General features: G+C 38.6%; 1 protein-coding gene across 1 annotated transcript in view; it reads left to right on the plus strand.

The window, feature by feature from the left end:
* The window catches only part of pigg (phosphatidylinositol glycan anchor biosynthesis class G), a 114477-nt gene that overhangs the window by 74648 nt on the left and 22650 nt on the right, over positions 1–17179 (plus strand). The window contains exons 11-12 of the mRNA XM_047353613.1: positions 4065–4374; positions 12368–12531. Of these exons, the coding sequence (XP_047209569.1) occupies positions 4065–4374; positions 12368–12531 (474 nt within the window). The remainder of the gene's footprint in view (positions 1–4064; positions 4375–12367; positions 12532–17179) is intronic.

Consider the following 17179-nt stretch of genomic DNA (forward strand, 5'->3'; position numbering starts at 1 on the left):
CGGACGCCTGATCTGTATACAGTTAATTTAGAGACACAATGATGGGGAATTGGCATACTGTCGACATTTTCACTGCCTTTCTGTAGACGTTTACCCTAACTCTGCTCAGCAGGTTTACTATTTCAAATATTGTCCTCCTATTTTTGACAATATTTCTTTAAATATGGAAGGAATGTGAGGGAACTATTAGTTCCCTGATTGTTTTAGTATATAGCTGTTTTATAAAGTAGCCACATTCATGTCCTGAAATATTTCTAACCAGTTTTTGTTTTTTTTCTCTGTTCAGTACATTATAATTTAAACTTATTGCATATCAAATATAGATAGAACTACATAATGGAGACCTTGATATTAGAAAGAAGGGTTAACAATCGCAGCTAAATGTCAACAAAAGTTTTCTTTGGTACTTGGGATGAATAAATATATGATAAACTCCAGTACAATATTCCTTTTTATTACCTGCCGGTTGATTAATGCATTTTTTTGCAGATTTTCTTTTAGATCATTAGTTGAACTGTGTATTTCACTGATCTGTGTATTTCAAGAAAAAAAAAGATTTTTGGCATTAAAGGCTGATTTCATGCAAAAATAGGTCAATTTTGTGTTACCCCCATCTTAATTACACTTTGTGATAATCTATAAAACTAATGCATTGGTCTATGAAAGAGTTAGTCGGGTTTTGTTAGCTTGAGACAGCCTTCGACTTCACTGTTGTAACTTTTAGTTTGAAATTATTATGTCAGTATCTTATGTTAAGAACGGAAGTTTTGATATCTTGATCAAATCAAAGTTTAATGTCAAATAAGCTCACCAAAGGTCATCAAACAATGAGAAAATAAACTGTCATCACTTAAAAAATAATGTCAGATATGATTATGTAGAGATTTGTTCTCTACATAACAACATTAGGAAACTCGTCTCGTTGTCTTCCGCTTATCCGGGAGACGATGAGACGAGTTTCCTAATGTTGTTACATTAGGAAACTTTCTGTGCAAAAATTTATTATAAAATAAGGATATCTTGAGATGTCATGCTTGTGAAACTGTTACTGCTGCAAAACCAAAATTAAGATCTAATTATTTAAAAGAAATGAGGCAGTTCAGTTACAGGAGCAAAAATTACCTCAAAATAAATGTGCCTATATATAATATTATTAAACTGTTACCAAGATTACAATTTTATTATATCTTATCTAAAAGTATGAAGATTAAGAAATTGTTAAAATAATAAAACGAGTTAACTGTTTCCACATCAAAACAAGCTTGAGGTCCCTTTACCTCAATATAGCAGGCTACAAAATAATGCTACACACAACCTGTTCCTGGGGCGCAGCGCTGGTGGTGTAGGGGTTAGCGCGTTACCACATATGGAGGCTACAGTCCTCGAAGCGGCCGTCCCGGGTTCGAGTCCTGGACCAGGTGACCTTTGCCGGATGTCTCCCCCTCTCTTTGCCCCTCCTTCCTGTCTGCCTACTATCAAAAATAAAGGCCTCCAGTGCTGAAAAAATTCTTTTGAGAAAAAAAAAAAAAAAACTGTTTCTAAATAGTATTATTATAATATATTCCATTTTAATGTACTTCTGACCCCAGTAACACCACAGACTGTTCATCACTTGTGTGGGGTAAAAACAGCTTTTGAACTGATGACATTTGAGCCCTTGAAAATAGCGTCTCTACTGTCACAGAGCTCTAATGCTGAAGCTCTTTCCAAAGGTTTGTGAATGCCATCTTATCAATTTTAAGTCTGCTAAGATAGATAAGATAAAGATTTTGGTATAGTTCAGGCCTAAACATCAGTAAAATGCTCTGATAATACCTCAGGAAAACCGTATAATAAATAAATGCCACAAACCTAAATGAGCTGATCTAAAGTTGTAATAAACCGTATGGCCCTACTGGGGCAATAAAACATATTTTATTTTGGTCAGTTTTTAAATACAGCTGTACTATTATAACTTAGTTTGTACTTATCCATGAGTCCCTAAAATGTAATGTTTGTACTTTCACCCTCCAGTCATTGTAGCTGCATTTTTCCCAATAACAATTTGTTTCTTTGCAGGGAACTTATAGCTTATACAAAATGAGGCAACCTGAACTGAAATTTTTAAAATATAAAAAGTTCTGAGGAAGAAACACAGGAGGAGGCAAGGACAGTGGGTGCACAAGGTGGAGGGAGACGGTGGCAGAGGACTAATGCCCTGAAGCACAGAGATGCAGAACTAAAACATCTGAAATGAAGAAGTGATAGCCAGGCCTGAGATAGAGAGAAGTCCTAGGGTGGAAGATTGATCTGGCACACAGAGACCTGAATGAAGAGAGAAGGACATGGAGGAGAGAAAATGGGAAGTCACTCTCGGCACATACAGTAGCTCATGTGGATGTTTGTGTGCTTTTAGGATTGAATATACACAGGAAGGAAAATGGAGGTGGGTGTAGTATGTTAAGAATGGGTAAAAAGTCCCATGTTTTGGATGCAGTTGCATTTAATGCAGCTGTGCATGTCAACAAACAAATACAGTCAGGTTTGATATGAAGACCTGTGACCTTCTCAACCTTTACTCTGAAGGTTCAGACTTTTTGCTGTCATGACAAAATAAAACCTCAGTAAAACTTGGAAAATCGACAAAATCTCAAAGCAAATTTTAGCTTGAGAGTCACTGTTATGCACACTTCCTTTAAGCTTATGATTAAAAACAGTCAAAAGAGAACACAGTTAATGAAATATCACCTTATTGCGAAATCCACTCAGAGCATCTTAATACCCTGTTCCTCAAACATATTGAGAAACTGACAATGTGATGGGTGGGAGACAGCCTGTTTCCTGCGGCAGTTCGCTCAGTCTCCCAGTCTCCTGGCTTTAATTATTAATGTTACATTGACACACCGCATACCGAATGAAGGAAAGGTTATGAGTCACAGAAATATGAGCAATCCTGTTAAACAAGAGGGAAGGATATGAAATTAATTAAAGCTGTGAACTTTGGAAACCAGATATAGCAGAAGGTCCTGAAATGTGCACAAAACACATAATTGTTGCATTAAACTGGCGTTCACATCAGAGCAGAGATGAAGTCATATTTCCAGACTTTCTTCCTCCATCGCTTTAATTATTGTTCTATTTGGGTACGGGACTGTGAAAAAGTATTTACCCCCTTAAAGATTTCTTCTGTCTTTTACTTTTTGTGGCACTTACATTTTCCAGATCAGAAGATTATTTTATTTTATTAAACAAAAACAAAATGCAAAATGGGAAAAAAAAAAAAGTAATTAAGCCCTTAAACCTGATAAACACGTGGAGAACTTTTTAAACATCTCTTCTTTCAGTTCTAGTTCAGTTCACGTTGGAGCGGTTTAGAGTCAAGCCACAGCATCTCAATCAGATTTAAGTCCACACTTTGACTAGGCCACTCCAGAGCCTTCACTGTGTCTCTATTTTTTTAGCCATGCTGCTCTCCCACAATGGCCATTTTTGCCCAGCCTCTTGCTCATTGTTAAATCATGATCACAGACCTTAGCTATGCCAATTGATGCCTGCAGCACTTCAGATGTGGTCCTCTATTGTTTTGTGACCTCTTCCTCGATGTGCCCCTGGAGTAAGTTTGTTCAGCCACCTGTGAAAGTTCACAACTGTTCCACCTTCCCTCAACTTGTGAATGATGGGTCTCACTGTGCTTCTCTTGAGTCTCCAAGCCATAGAAATGACTTTCTGATACTTTCCAGGCTGACACATGCCTTAGGTATATGTTGTCTTCTTCACAGAGATGTTTTAGGGGATTTAAAATCAGTTTAATTTGATTTAGTCTGTTATTTGGACTCTGATTGGTGTTTTGATTAAGCTTCTTTCTTTCATTATTCAGTAAACAAAGTCTGGATTAGGTGCTTTTTTTTTCTACCCCACATCTAAGTATTTGTGATTGCAAAACACTCAAAGCCAGAGCTCACTTTGCGAAGTCTCTTTCCTCAATTATCTGAATATTGAACTAGACTTTTCGTCGGGACAAATCAATACTGGCGTCCTGTTTCTGCTGGAACAGAAGTGACACAGTCGATCCTCTTGTCTTTCAGGGGAACAGTGGAGGCACGCTTTGTTTACGTCTTCGTTCTGGGTATCCTCTTCTCGGGCACCAAGGACCTGCTCAGATCCCAGATCATCACTGCAGATGCAAAGCTGAAGAGTAGGGGATTGTGGGAGATTTACAGTGGCCTGGTTTTGTTGGTTTCCCTCTTGTTTCGGGCCCATAACCTGCCAGTGCTCTGCTGTGGCCTCTTGATCCAGACACTTATGGCTCAGTTTATCTGGAAGAAACTCCACTATGACGCAGCCCAGACCACCATCATGCACTACTGGTTTGGCCAAGCCTTCTTTTACTTTCAGGTAAGCAACAGAATGTATAAGCATATATCATCATTTTTACAACTTTTCCTTTACAGCGTTTTCCTTTACACCGTTCATGTCTAAAGGAATAAAAGAGAGCTGAGAATGTCAAGGTTGATGATGGTCTCGAGGCACCCAGGACAAAAGTTTGTATAGGAATACCATACACTCACAGGCTAAGTTAATTTGCAATGTCTATTGATAGCAGGGCTTTTGGTTACGTGAAACAATAAGAAAACGTATCACTCATTAGAGTCCATCAGAACATAAACGAAGTACACTAGCTATGTATGGCAATTTGTCCATTGAGGAGAATCACTCTACAGTTTCGACCCATCGGTTGTTACAAGAACTTTAATTCAAATGATATAGAATTCTAGTATCAGACAGACATTGTATTTTATGCTCCAGTTTTGACCAACACTGTTACTCTGATGATCAGCATTTTGCTGTTTCCTCATCCTTCAGATTGTTACAATTCTAGGGAAAAGGTTATTTCCAAGGGAGAGATTGTTGGTTTGTGGGTGAAGACAGATCCATATTCCTTTCCCTGAGTTTACTTCCATGAGCTCTGTCTTTGTTCCTACAGCACTCGCTACAGTATGTCCTGTTTGTTTACATCCATAGGGAGTAAAATGCCTACAGGTCCTTCTCAAAATATTAGCATATTGTGATAAAGTTCATTATTTTCCATAATGTCATGATGAAAATTTAACATTCATATATTTTAGATTCATTGCACACTAACTGAAATATTTCAGGTCTTTTATTGTCTTAATACGGATGATTTTGGCATACAGCTCATGAAAACCCAAAATTCCTATCTCACAAAATTAGCATATTTCATCCGACCAATAAAAGAAAAGTGTTTTTAATACAAAAAACGTCAACCTTCAAATAATCATGTACAATTATGCACTCAATACTTGGTCAGGAATCCTTTGGCAGAAATGACTGCTTCAATGCGGCGTGGCATGGAGGCAATCAGCCTGTGGCACTGCTGAGGTCTTATGGAGGCCCAGGATGCTTCGATAGCGGCCTTTAGCTCATCCAGAGTGTTGGGTCTTGAGTCTCTCAACGTTCTCTTCACAATATCCCACAGATTATCTATGGGGTTCAGGTCAGGAGAGTTGGCAGGCCAATTGAGCACAGTGATACCATGGTCAGTAAACCATTTACCAGTGGTTTTGGCACTGTGAGCAGGTGCCAGGTCGTGCTGAAAAATGAAATCTTCATCTCCATAAAGCTTTTCAGCAGATGGAAGCATGAAGTGCTCCAAAATCTCCTGATAGCTAGCTGCATTGACCCTGCCCTTGATAAAACACAGTGGACCAACACCAGCAGCTGACACGGCACCCCAGACCATCACTGACTGTGGGTACTTGACACTGGACTTCTGGCATTTTGGCATTTCCTTCTTCCCAGTCTTCCTCCAGACTCTGGCACCTTGATTTCTGAATGAAATGCAGAATTTGCTTTCATCCGAAAAAAGTACTTTGGACCACTGAGCAACAGTCCAGTGCTGCTTCTCTGTAGCCCAGGTCAGGCGCTTCTGCCGCTGTTTCTGGTTCAAAAGTGGCTTGACCTGGGGAATGCGGCACCTGTAGCCCATTTCCTGCACACGCCTGTGCACGGTGGCTCTGGATGTTTCTACTCCAGACTCAGTCCACTGCTTCCGCAGGTCCCCCAAGGTCTGGAATCGGCCCTTCTCCACAATCTTCCTCAGGGTCCGGTCACCTCTTCTCATGCAGCGTTTTCTGCCACACTTTTTCCTTCCCACAGACTTCCCACTGAGGTGCCTTGATACAGCACTCTGGGAACAGCCTATTCGTTCAGAAATGTCTTTCTGTGTCTTACCCTCTTGCTTGAGGGTGTCAATAGTGGCCTTCTGGACAGCAGTCAGGTCGGCAGTCTTACCCATGATTGGGGTTTTGAGTGATGAACCAGGCTGGGAGTTTTAAAGGCCTCAGGAATCTTTTGCAGGTGTTTAGAGTTAACTCGTTGATTCAGATGATTAGGTTCATAGCTCGTTTAGAGACCCTTTTAATGATATGCTAATTTTGTGAGATAGGAATTTTGGGTTTTCATGAGCTGTATGCCAAAATAATCTGTATTAAGACAATAAATGACCTGAAATATTTCAGTTAGTGTGCAATGAATCTAAAATATATGAATGTTAAATTTTCATCATGACATTATGGAAAATAATGAACTTTATCACAATATGCTAATATTTTGAGAAGGACCTGTATAGATGGGCCACCATAGATGCAACATCATCTTCCATTTATGGAAGTGCGTCCAGTTTTAACTGAGGCTCAAATTCTTTTTTTTGTTTCAGATATATTGGTTATAAAGGCACTTTTCCACTTTGAAAGCCAAAAAAAAGTTTGACAGTGATTCATTGATGCTTCATACTTTCAATATGTGTAGCTTTTTTTCTGGCCCTTAAGTATGACGTGTGATCTTAACAACAAAAACAAAATATTTAAAGAAGGAGTTTGTGAGATACAGGAGCATCTAGTGGAAGAGTCTCCAATTAAAACCAACTTGAGATTCCCCACGTTACTCTGTGGCCAAGATTTTTCATGATGTCTTTGCTTTTTTGTCGTTGGGATTACTAAACAAAATATGAGAAGTCACCCTTTGTGATTTATCCATTTTAAGTCTAAGTAACAACCAGCCCAGTCTTAATAAGTCGACTTCATCAACACAAACAGGGCGACAAGTCGAGAACTACTTCCTGTCTTTCTTCCTAGCAGCAGGGAAACTCTGACTCCCTGACATAAACACACTAAACAGAGTGGTAGGGCATGTGGAGTAGGGGGAAAAGGTGAAATGGGACCAGGCCTCAGAGACACTCTGTGGTATACCAAACAGTGCAGAGAAAAGGGTAAACTTTGTTTAGAAGACTGAGAAAAAAAAAGGGGGTTCTCATAACGTAACCAATCATCATATTACTTTGTTTTGAATAAGACTTAAGTCTTGTTATACAATTTGAATTTGCATTGCAACTTTAAAAGTTGTCAACTACCACTATAATATGATAAATCTATGCAAAAAAATTCAGTTCAATCCACTTTTTGTATTTTACTTCAGTTGAAGACAGATGACATCTGAAAGTACTTTACAAGATAAACTTTTTACTGATGGTTTAAGGACAGGGCAGCTGTGCGTCAGGACTCCTTGCCTCCTTATATAACAGGTCTGTCAGGTGGTCAAGAGTTTTTGTCTGATTGTTAGAGACATCTAATTTAATGCTCTACCAGATTATATAGAAATTTAGGAAAGCTATCGCCTGCAATAAAATGCCAGACGGTGTTTGAGGAGCACTGCTGTGCTGCTTCTGTTCTTATCTGAACTCTATTACTCTCTCCCTGCTCTGCTATAAAGGCCAGCAGAGGGAAGGTTGTTTCCAGTCATGTTTTCTAATGTTGAACGCTCCTTTACAGCCATATATGATGGCTGCCTTTTTCATTTAAGCTCAGCTCACAGCAGATATTTGCTTTGCAGCTGTTCATTGTTGTCAACAGGACTTCCATGTTGCTAACGGTTCAATAACCCTCATCACCCCTGGGTTTTAAAGCTGTGATGGGCTCGGGATTACACCATCACTACATAATTTCCCATCTCTGTGTCCAGGCGTAATTATGGTATAGTAACCTTAAATGTTAAGACATGACTGTGTTATTTATGCACCATTTTGTGTTACCTTCAACACAAAGTGGTGCATAAATGTGAAATGGAAGTTAAAGGATACATGGTTTTCAACATGTTTATGCAACTTGAAATATGATGCATGCATTTCCTTCTGAGTCAATACTTTGTGGAAGCACCTTGGTTCATTTTCAGATGCAAATTTTTTGGGGTATGTCTCTATCAGCTTTGCACATCTACAGGCCAAAATTCTTGCTTTACTTTACTTTACAGGTTTTCTTCTCTGTCTCTGCTGAAGAAAAGTGTGATGTGCCCACCTCCATGTGTTACAGTGGGAGTGTGTGTGTTCAGGTTAGTCTGCTGTGTTAGTTTTCTGCAGCAAAGAGCGTTTTGCACGCAGGCCAAAAGGTTTATTTTGCTTCTTCCACATGTTTGCTGTGTCCCGTACATGACTTGTCTTTCTTTCAACAATAGTTTTCTTGTTAGTCTTCCATAAAGAGCAGATTTGTGGAGTATCTTATTAAATAATTTCCTGTTGGAAGATTCTCCCACCTGAGCTGTGGATCTCTGTAGCTCCTCCTTATCTACCCTAGGCCCCTTGATGGTTTGCATTTGTGCCAGACTTTCTATTTTCAGCACAGACTAAACTGAGCCCTGTGAGATGTTCAAAGCTTGGCAGACTGTTTTACAACCTGACCCTGCTTTTAACTTCTCCACAACTTTATTCTTGATCTGTCAGCTGTGTTTGTTCGTCTTCATAACCAGCAACCCTCTGAGGCCTTCACAGGTAACCTGGATTTATACTGAGATGATGTAGCACACAGCTGGACTGTATTTACTCATTAGGTGTCATCTGAAGGCAGTTGTTTGCACAGGACTTTAATGTGTTTTTGTTTATCATTAAGTCACTATAAAATATATTTAGGTGTGTTCTATTAAATTGAATCTAAAGCTTCAGTTTTAGGGTTGGACTTGTCTTTGGATGTGTCAACATCTGAAAACCAGATGATCAACAAGACAGCAGAAAAAGTGTTTATTTACCAGACATCTGCCAAGAGTTTTTCACCTGTTTTCTCTTTGAATAGTAGAGACTCCATCAAGTAGATGCATCATCCGGCCCTGCTGGCTCACATCTTTCATTTGAAATTCTTTTTCGTCTGAAATGCCTTGCTGTTCTAGGACAAGCAGCTTCAACTACCCTTTCTATCCAACAGCAGTAGCTAAACTCAATACAGGCAGAATGTAAAGAGAGATGCAATAACGGGAATGTACAATCAGTATGAATGTGTGTACGTGTGCTTATATTTTATCTGTTTAACGTGCTGCTTCTATTTGTCTGTTTTATATAACTTATTTAGTTTTCTATTCGCTGTCCATATAGCTTTTTTTTTCTATTTCGTTGTGAAAATGACAATAAAAGGATAATCTCACACTGTGTATTTTCAAAAGCAATAAATATTTGCTGTTTGTGCAAAGTGACACTAAAAACATCACAGCAGGACTTCAGCGAGAAAGCAAGAAGAAAAGCATCTATATGCAGCCTCCAACCTGCTTATACATAGTTACTGTTTGTTTTAAATGGAACCAGCTGTTGGTGTTTTCTCCCTCTCTGATCACAGACGTGTGCACAGATGGAGAAGAAATTACTTTGTGTGATGCTACCCGCAGATCATCGCTGCGTTCACATTCAGAAAGAAAGTCATGTTTGATCTCTGCTGATTTTCACAGATTTTACATGTGAGGGAGCAGAATAAGGGAGAGGCAAACATCCAACAGCACAACCTGGTTATAAAGGCAATTACTGTTCATTATAAATAGTGGAATCAAATCATTCAAGTACATCAAAATAAAATTGATGTAAATAATGCCTGTTTGAAGGAAAGGTTTATGGAAACTTTTTTTTTGTCTTATCTGTAAAAATGGGTAATTGCAATGCTTTTAACTGAACTATAAATGTGTTTCCAGTACTAGAAACTAATGGCCTAGTTAAAGAGTTTATTTGAGCAGCTCTGTTTGGTCTTGCAACTCGCAATAGTTTTATTTATAGCCATGTCTAAAATCATAAAATACTCCATATTGCCAAAAGTATTTGTCTGTGTACTTCTACACGTACATGAACTTCGATGGAATTCTATCCTTAATCCAAGGTCCAATTTGTTGATGGACCCACCATTGCAAGCAGCAGCAATATAAACTATTCTGTAAACATCTTCCACAAGGTTCAGGAGTGTTTTTATAGTTAGATGAGAAAACCAAAATTGCAGCCTCTGCTCCAATTCATCCCAAAGGTGTCAGGACTCTATGCAGGGCAGTCAGGTTTCTCTACACAAAACTTTACAGACCTGCAGCCATGGAAGTGATTGGAAAACCTGAATTCATTGAATTGGTGGTGTGACTCAATACTTACAGCAATATAGTGTATCTTAACGAACGTGAATGAATGAAAGTGAGCAGAAGTTCCAAGAGTTACAACATTACATGTGGTACACTGATCTCAAATGTCAATTTATAAAACAGTTGGTCCCATATGATGAAAGTCTTCATAGCAAAGACTCCAGCTCTGTGAGTTCACAAGGTGAAGATTTATATGGTGACTTATCCACGGAAAAGGAAGAAAAGAGGAGAAATGTTGTCTGAGAGCAGGTTCTTAGGGACCTAACAAACCGCCACCCCACCAAGCAATTTAAAACCACTCTTTGGTGAACTCAGGCTTTCTTTAATTTACCACTGTGCCAAACGACCACAAAAACTTTCATTTAAAACAACAGAAATTCTGGCAGTGTTCAGATAGATGTTACTTCTGCTCTGGTTCTGACCAGCTATGCTGCTCAAGACAAAAGATAGTACTAATACTTGTTTCTATCTATAATCAGTCAACGGACCAACGATGGACCAACTGTAACAGTTATGCTACTGTTAGTTATTAGTTAACGACCCAGAATTAGCATACTGTTCTGCTGGTGTTACTGTCGGCTTGCGTTTCCCCATCGATATGTTTGACAAGATGAATGACATCCGCCAAGCTCATGTATGCTGCGCTGTTACAGCTCAACATGCCATAAAGGAAGTTCAGCCGGATGTGAAAAGTAAATTGGTGAATCAGTGTTTGATTAATCTGTGGCTTTCTCAAGGACCCAGATGTGTGATGCAAAAAAATGACCTAAGGAGTTGAAATTGGATCATAGAACTGAAACCGAAAGTAGAAGGAAAGCGGCGGTAGAGCGTGCGGCTCGTGTATAGAGAGGCTTTGTTAAAGTAAAAGTAGTCAAACAGAATTTTCAATACAAAATACATTTTCAAAGCAAATGAATTTCATTTCTGTTAGGTTGAATTTAGTTAAATTCATTTTGAAATCAATGCATTTAATTTTGAAAATTAATATTGATTCAGTTTCTGATGGCACTGGTTTCTGCCCACCGTCTGTAACACCACTCGAACTCTATAGGTCTGTAAACAGTTTTTACACAAGTTGTTTGTCACTAAAAACAGCTACCAAAAAGTAAAAACAAGAGCAAAACAGCACAATTTTTTGCCTGGGAAAGTTTGTGTGCACAAACAACAGCTGTGGTTGTCTTGGTGGTCAGGCTGCTAACTCCCTGCTTGGACTGTCTGTCTTCCCTCAGCCTTGTGCTTTGTTCCATCCCTTGAAGCCAATATTGTTTCCCAATCAAAAAGTGTTTGGAACAGAAACTCATCCGCCTGTCCTGCATAGAGAATATTCAGGGATGAGAAGAGTAAGAGTGCTCACCCCCTCATTTTATGCGTTGCCAATAAACGACACTCATCCATTTAACATTTTCTTGTTAAGAGGGACTTTTTTGTCAACAAACTTTCCTGTTTACAGCAAAATGCAGTTGTGCACTGTGGCTCCAGACAAAAGTTCTTCATCCCTATATGTTAATGTCTTCTATATTAGAGAGGACGTTGTTCAAAAGGCTCATTTTGCTCTAGAAAAGTGCAGTTTTAAATGACTTATCTGCTTGAAGTGATGGAAAAGGATGTGTAAATAATTATTTTTATACTTTTTAGATTTTGTCTAATAAACAGCTCATACAGAACACAGAAATGTTTTTTGTCCAGATTGCTCTTTTTTTTTTTTGTAAATGCACAAATAAACATTTTCATTTGGCCTGAATGGTTTAACCTCCAGCCTCTGTCTGAGAGCTGTGTTTGCTGATCTGGTCAGAGACACAGACGCTACTGGCTTGCTGGGAATCCATAGCATTTTGATGTAATAATTTAAAAACAAAGAACATTGTGTGTACTTGTTTTTGTCTGTACAGTTATCATCAATGCAGTCATCAATGCTCTAAAAGGTTTCTTTACGTACCTGCAGGGCAACTCCAACAACATCGGCACCGTCGACATTTCTGTGGGCTTCGTTGGTTTGGAAAGCTACATCGAAGCGCCTGCCATCTTTTTAACAGCTCTCAGCACTTATGCAGGTCCCTTGCTTTGGGCCTGTCACCTCGTCTGCTACCTGAGCTCAGAGAGAGAAAGGTAAGCGTCACTCACAAAGTCAATACGTGGCAGAGACTTTTAACCTGTGGCGCTTTGCAGTTTTGGAGCCTGAGGATCTTCAGGAATGGAGGTGGAAATATTTAAATTTACCAGTCAGCTGGATCTGCAACTAAATCTCATTTAAACAAAGGAAAATCAAATTTGGTTGCATTCAGGTTGGTTGTTTCATTTATTGTGCATATATAAGGCTGAAGGTCCCCACTACTTTGCTTGAAAATGATGTATTAGAAAGAAATTAACCAAGTTGTAGTTTAGTTTTTTCTCTTTTCTTTTACTGGTTTGGGAGGGCCTTTGAGGTTCTGTCTGGATCTGGATTATATCAGCTCACGGGCTCTGATGTTCCTACCTCCACCGCTGCTGCTCAGGAAATCCAAAGTTACAGTTGTTGTAAAAAGAAAGTGCACTCAAGTTAGTCTTTATGCTCTAATGTATTTTGTATAGTCATGGTGTTGCATGAGTGTAATAACCCTAGTAAAAGTATCAGAGTTTCACGTTTATGGCACACTCCAATGGCTTTTATTTCATTTAAAACAAAATGGCAACATCTACCGCTACTAAAACAATCTTAGGTATTGATTGTTAGAGTTACATTATCTATAACATATATAATTGCTATTTTTAAAGCATAGACTTCAGCAAAAACATTAAATAAACACCCACTATATACTGTTATTTTTTAGTTCTGTTCAATTTATTGAACATGTAAATAAATAAAAAAAGTAAAACAAATACTAACATATACAAGTCAAGTAAAGTTTATTTAAATAGGGCTTTTCAGCAACAAGGCACTCAAGGCGCTGTACATAAGGAAAAGCATTACAATGATACAGAAAATCAAACAACAGAGGTAATTAAAAAATATATATAAAAATAAAATAAAGAGAATAGAATGATGGGTAAGAAGATGAAAGGAAAACTGGACTGAAAACGTAACTAACAATGCTTAGATGACACACTCAAAGGCCACTCTAAACAAACAAGTTTTTAATCTTGATTAAAAGCAACTTAGGGTTTCGGCGCTTTTACAGTTTTCTGGGAGTTTATTCCAGATTAGTGGAGCATAAGAACTAAAAGCTGCTTCTCCATGTTTGGTTCTGGTTCTGGGTTTGCACAGTAGATTTGAGCCAGAAGACCTGAGAGGTCTGGGTGGTTGATACACTGACAACAAGTCTGTAATGTATTTTGGTGCTAAGCCATTCAGTGATTTATAGACTAACAGAAGTATTTTAAAGTCTATTCTCTGAGCTACAGTCCTCAACACAGCCCTCCCGGGTTTGAGTCCCAACCTTAGAGACCAATGCTGCATGTAATCCCTCTCTCCAGCCACTTCCTGTCTGCCTACTTTGGAAAAATAACAAAAATGAAAGGGCACTAGTGATGCAAACAGAAAGTTAAGTTTTGGCTTTAAATAAAAATATATCTATTTTACTGTGTCAGTAAATTTGAATAATTTGGATTTTGTTGGTAAAGTGTTAGTGTGATCTAAATATACAGGCTTATTCCATTGTTTTCAAGTGCTTATTGTGCATAAAACTTGTTCTGCTATTTCTTGAATAACACAGGTCCAAGAAAAACTATTTTAGCAGGTTAATCTGTCTGCTCGTAGCTAGCCTGCAGTCATCTGCCAACAAATATGCTGCCTCACTGTAGATCTAAAGCAGCATTACTTTAACAGGACTGATAGCTGGCACTTCTTTAGTTAAGCTACCATGACTCTCTGTGTTTTTATGCGACTGAAATATTTCCAACCTGCCAATATTGTATTTGTAAGCATGAAAAAAGTGTTGGACCCTTCTTAGAGACAACTAAAGAGCAGTGGGCAGCCACTTTATTGTACTTTAAGCTCCATACAGGTGGAAGAAACTCCGGTAACACTTGCCTGTTCTCTGGTATCTCCTCAGGATATAAATAGACCAGAGCTGCTAAATTGTGATGGAATAAAATAACTACGATTACTTTGGTCAATATTAAAATCAAGATTATTTGAAATGATTATCCCTTCAAATGTGAAATTATCCATAATAACATGTTGTTTAGTTTCTACTTTGAAAATACTAGCTGAAAAAATATTTTCTGAATGTTGTTATATAAACAGTAAACACAAAAGCTAATTTTGCGCAGCGTAGCACCTCATGTGGAGAGAGGGTAACTAGGTAAGTGTGTGTGTGTGAACACAGCCAATAAGCAGGGTCCTCCCTCAGCATGAGGCCCGTGCTGAGTGATGAGGCTGGAATCTGTCCTAACAGCTGTTGTGATGCTAAAGCCAAAACTAAAATGAAGTGAAAATGGAGACAAAGCTGCTCTGGGTGTGAAATGAGTTAGTCACTCTTTAAAATATCAGCAACAGAAATGAAAGGCTGCAGCCTTCTGATCTGATGAATAGTGTTTCAGCACCAAAGTCTTACTTAATGTTGATGGCACAAGATGAATGCACCCACATCTAATTTAACGGTTTCTTAGTCTTTGTCCAAAGTCTACAACTGTTGTTCTCATGTGTTCTGGTAGCAACGGTTCTGGCCATTTCAGAAATGTTGTGTTCAGAACCAGAAAGCAAAAGCACAAAAAATATGAGCTCCTCCACAGAAACGTGACAAACAAAAGTAACTTGCATGTTTTGCTCAGTGAGCTTTGTGTAAATACTTTTCTGTAGCAAAGACTTGAAACATATGGATGTTTTAAACTTGCTTGAAATCAAAAGTTTAGGGTCCTTTTTAATATTCTGTTTATTCTGGTGCTTATTTCCAGCAGTCTGTTAGGATTATGATTATTAATTAATTAATATTTATCAAGAATTATAATTTAAAATCATAATTTGAGAAAATTAATTTCTTAACCAAAAATCCTTATTTATGAGTCGAAGCCAGAGATGTCCTCTGGTGTTGTAATTGTAGCCTAAAGCCTTTGATAATTACAACCGTTAAATACTCAGTAATAATTCATAACTATTACTAGATGTCACTGTTTAATTAACCGTTTCTGCCGAAACGTGGGGAACTTTGACCTTATTTTGACTGACAAATCACTCTTGCACAAAATAAACACAAACGACTTCTCTTTATCTACGTGAATATTTATTAAATCAACAGCCCGTTCCACCTCACTATGCCGATTCAATAACCTTCACCTAATCAAACATGCAAGGTTCTGCAAAGAAATAAAAGGGGTAAAATATCTAACTAAACAAAATAAAAACAGCAGTGAGTGTGTATGAGATCAACCCAGCAGTTATGGCAAAATAAAAAGGGAATATGGTTGAACGAAGCTTTGGGAGCGCCCCTCCCAAAGTGTAGCTCAGCGGGACACAGGCGGTCATAAAACCCCCAAGCAAAGTTGTAAAATCAGCCCACACAAAGGATCATAAACCTTTATGGTGGCAAACCAGTAAAACATGAAGTAGAAGACAAAGAAAATGGATGATTTTCACCATACGGTTATTATAGCAGTCCAGTTTCTCAGCGCACCTGGGCTCAGGTATTTGCACACATAAAACACAACTTCCGAGACTCGGCGGCCTCTGAAATTCAACAGCAGTCAAGTTTCAAAAAGGTTGCATGCACATACAATTCAGAACACATTAGACTATAAGTGGCGATTCTACATCGCACTAAAACCTCCTCTACCCTCACCAAGCTATTCCTAATAAAGAAATAAAAATAAAAGGTGGATTTTACTTGTCGTTGTCTCCTCTGAGCATAGGGCGAGAGAGTGGGGGGGGGTTAAAGAGTTCCGTGCGTCCGCGGATATTCAGCAAAGCAGTCCGTTTTCTTCCTTGGGGGCCTCCGTGGCAGAAAGGTAGACAAATTATGACGGACCGCCACTAGTCGACTGGTACAAAAACAAGGAGGAAAATTGCGTCTCCTTGAAAACTCCGTGTTTTTTTTGGTTACGTGTTAAACTTACGTCTTCGATCAGTAAAGTTGAAAACTTACAAGCCTTCTTATTCCTGTAAGCTTAATTCGCTTAGTTTTCTCGTTGGCCAACGGTGGAGAATAAACGAAAAATCCACGTGGGACTTCTTCTCCAGAGTGATGCACTTCAGTTGCTGGTCCTGTTTCCAGTGTGAAAAGCGCCTCCTTAAAGAGGCCACCTTCCTATATAGTGTCTTGTGACGTCAGACTTGGGACGCCCCGTCATATCAGCAGCAGTGTCCGCTGGGATTCGTAGTAGCGGACTATCCTGGAATACAAAATGGCCGAAAAGGCCTGGTAGCGTCCAGCAACTTGCAAATGGTCCAATATTCAGCACAACATGTGGTCCAACAAGTCAGAGGTGAGGTCATGACAACAATCCCATTTCAAATAGTTGAAAAAGGAGACATTTCTCCATATGTCTCTGTCATAAAAGCTTTAAGGAACACTTCATTATGAAATTTGAATATTTGAATTACAGATAAAAATCCTAAAGACAAAATCTTTAATCCGACACTTTGTTTAATCCACCTGCCTGTGTGTAGAAAAGATAGTTATTACTGTCTTACACCAGTCTTAGGCTTTCGTAATTTGCAGTAGGGAAGGCCAGAAGATAACATGGAGAAAATCAGAACAAAGTCCAAATAACTCAAAATATATATAAATCAAAAGAAAATTAAATGATCTTTCTCCACATTGCATCTATACGCATTCATCCA

This window comes from Girardinichthys multiradiatus, chromosome 23 (assembly GCF_021462225.1).
Source record: "Girardinichthys multiradiatus isolate DD_20200921_A chromosome 23, DD_fGirMul_XY1, whole genome shotgun sequence".
In the NCBI taxonomy this organism is placed as follows: Eukaryota; Metazoa; Chordata; class Actinopteri; order Cyprinodontiformes; family Goodeidae; genus Girardinichthys; species Girardinichthys multiradiatus.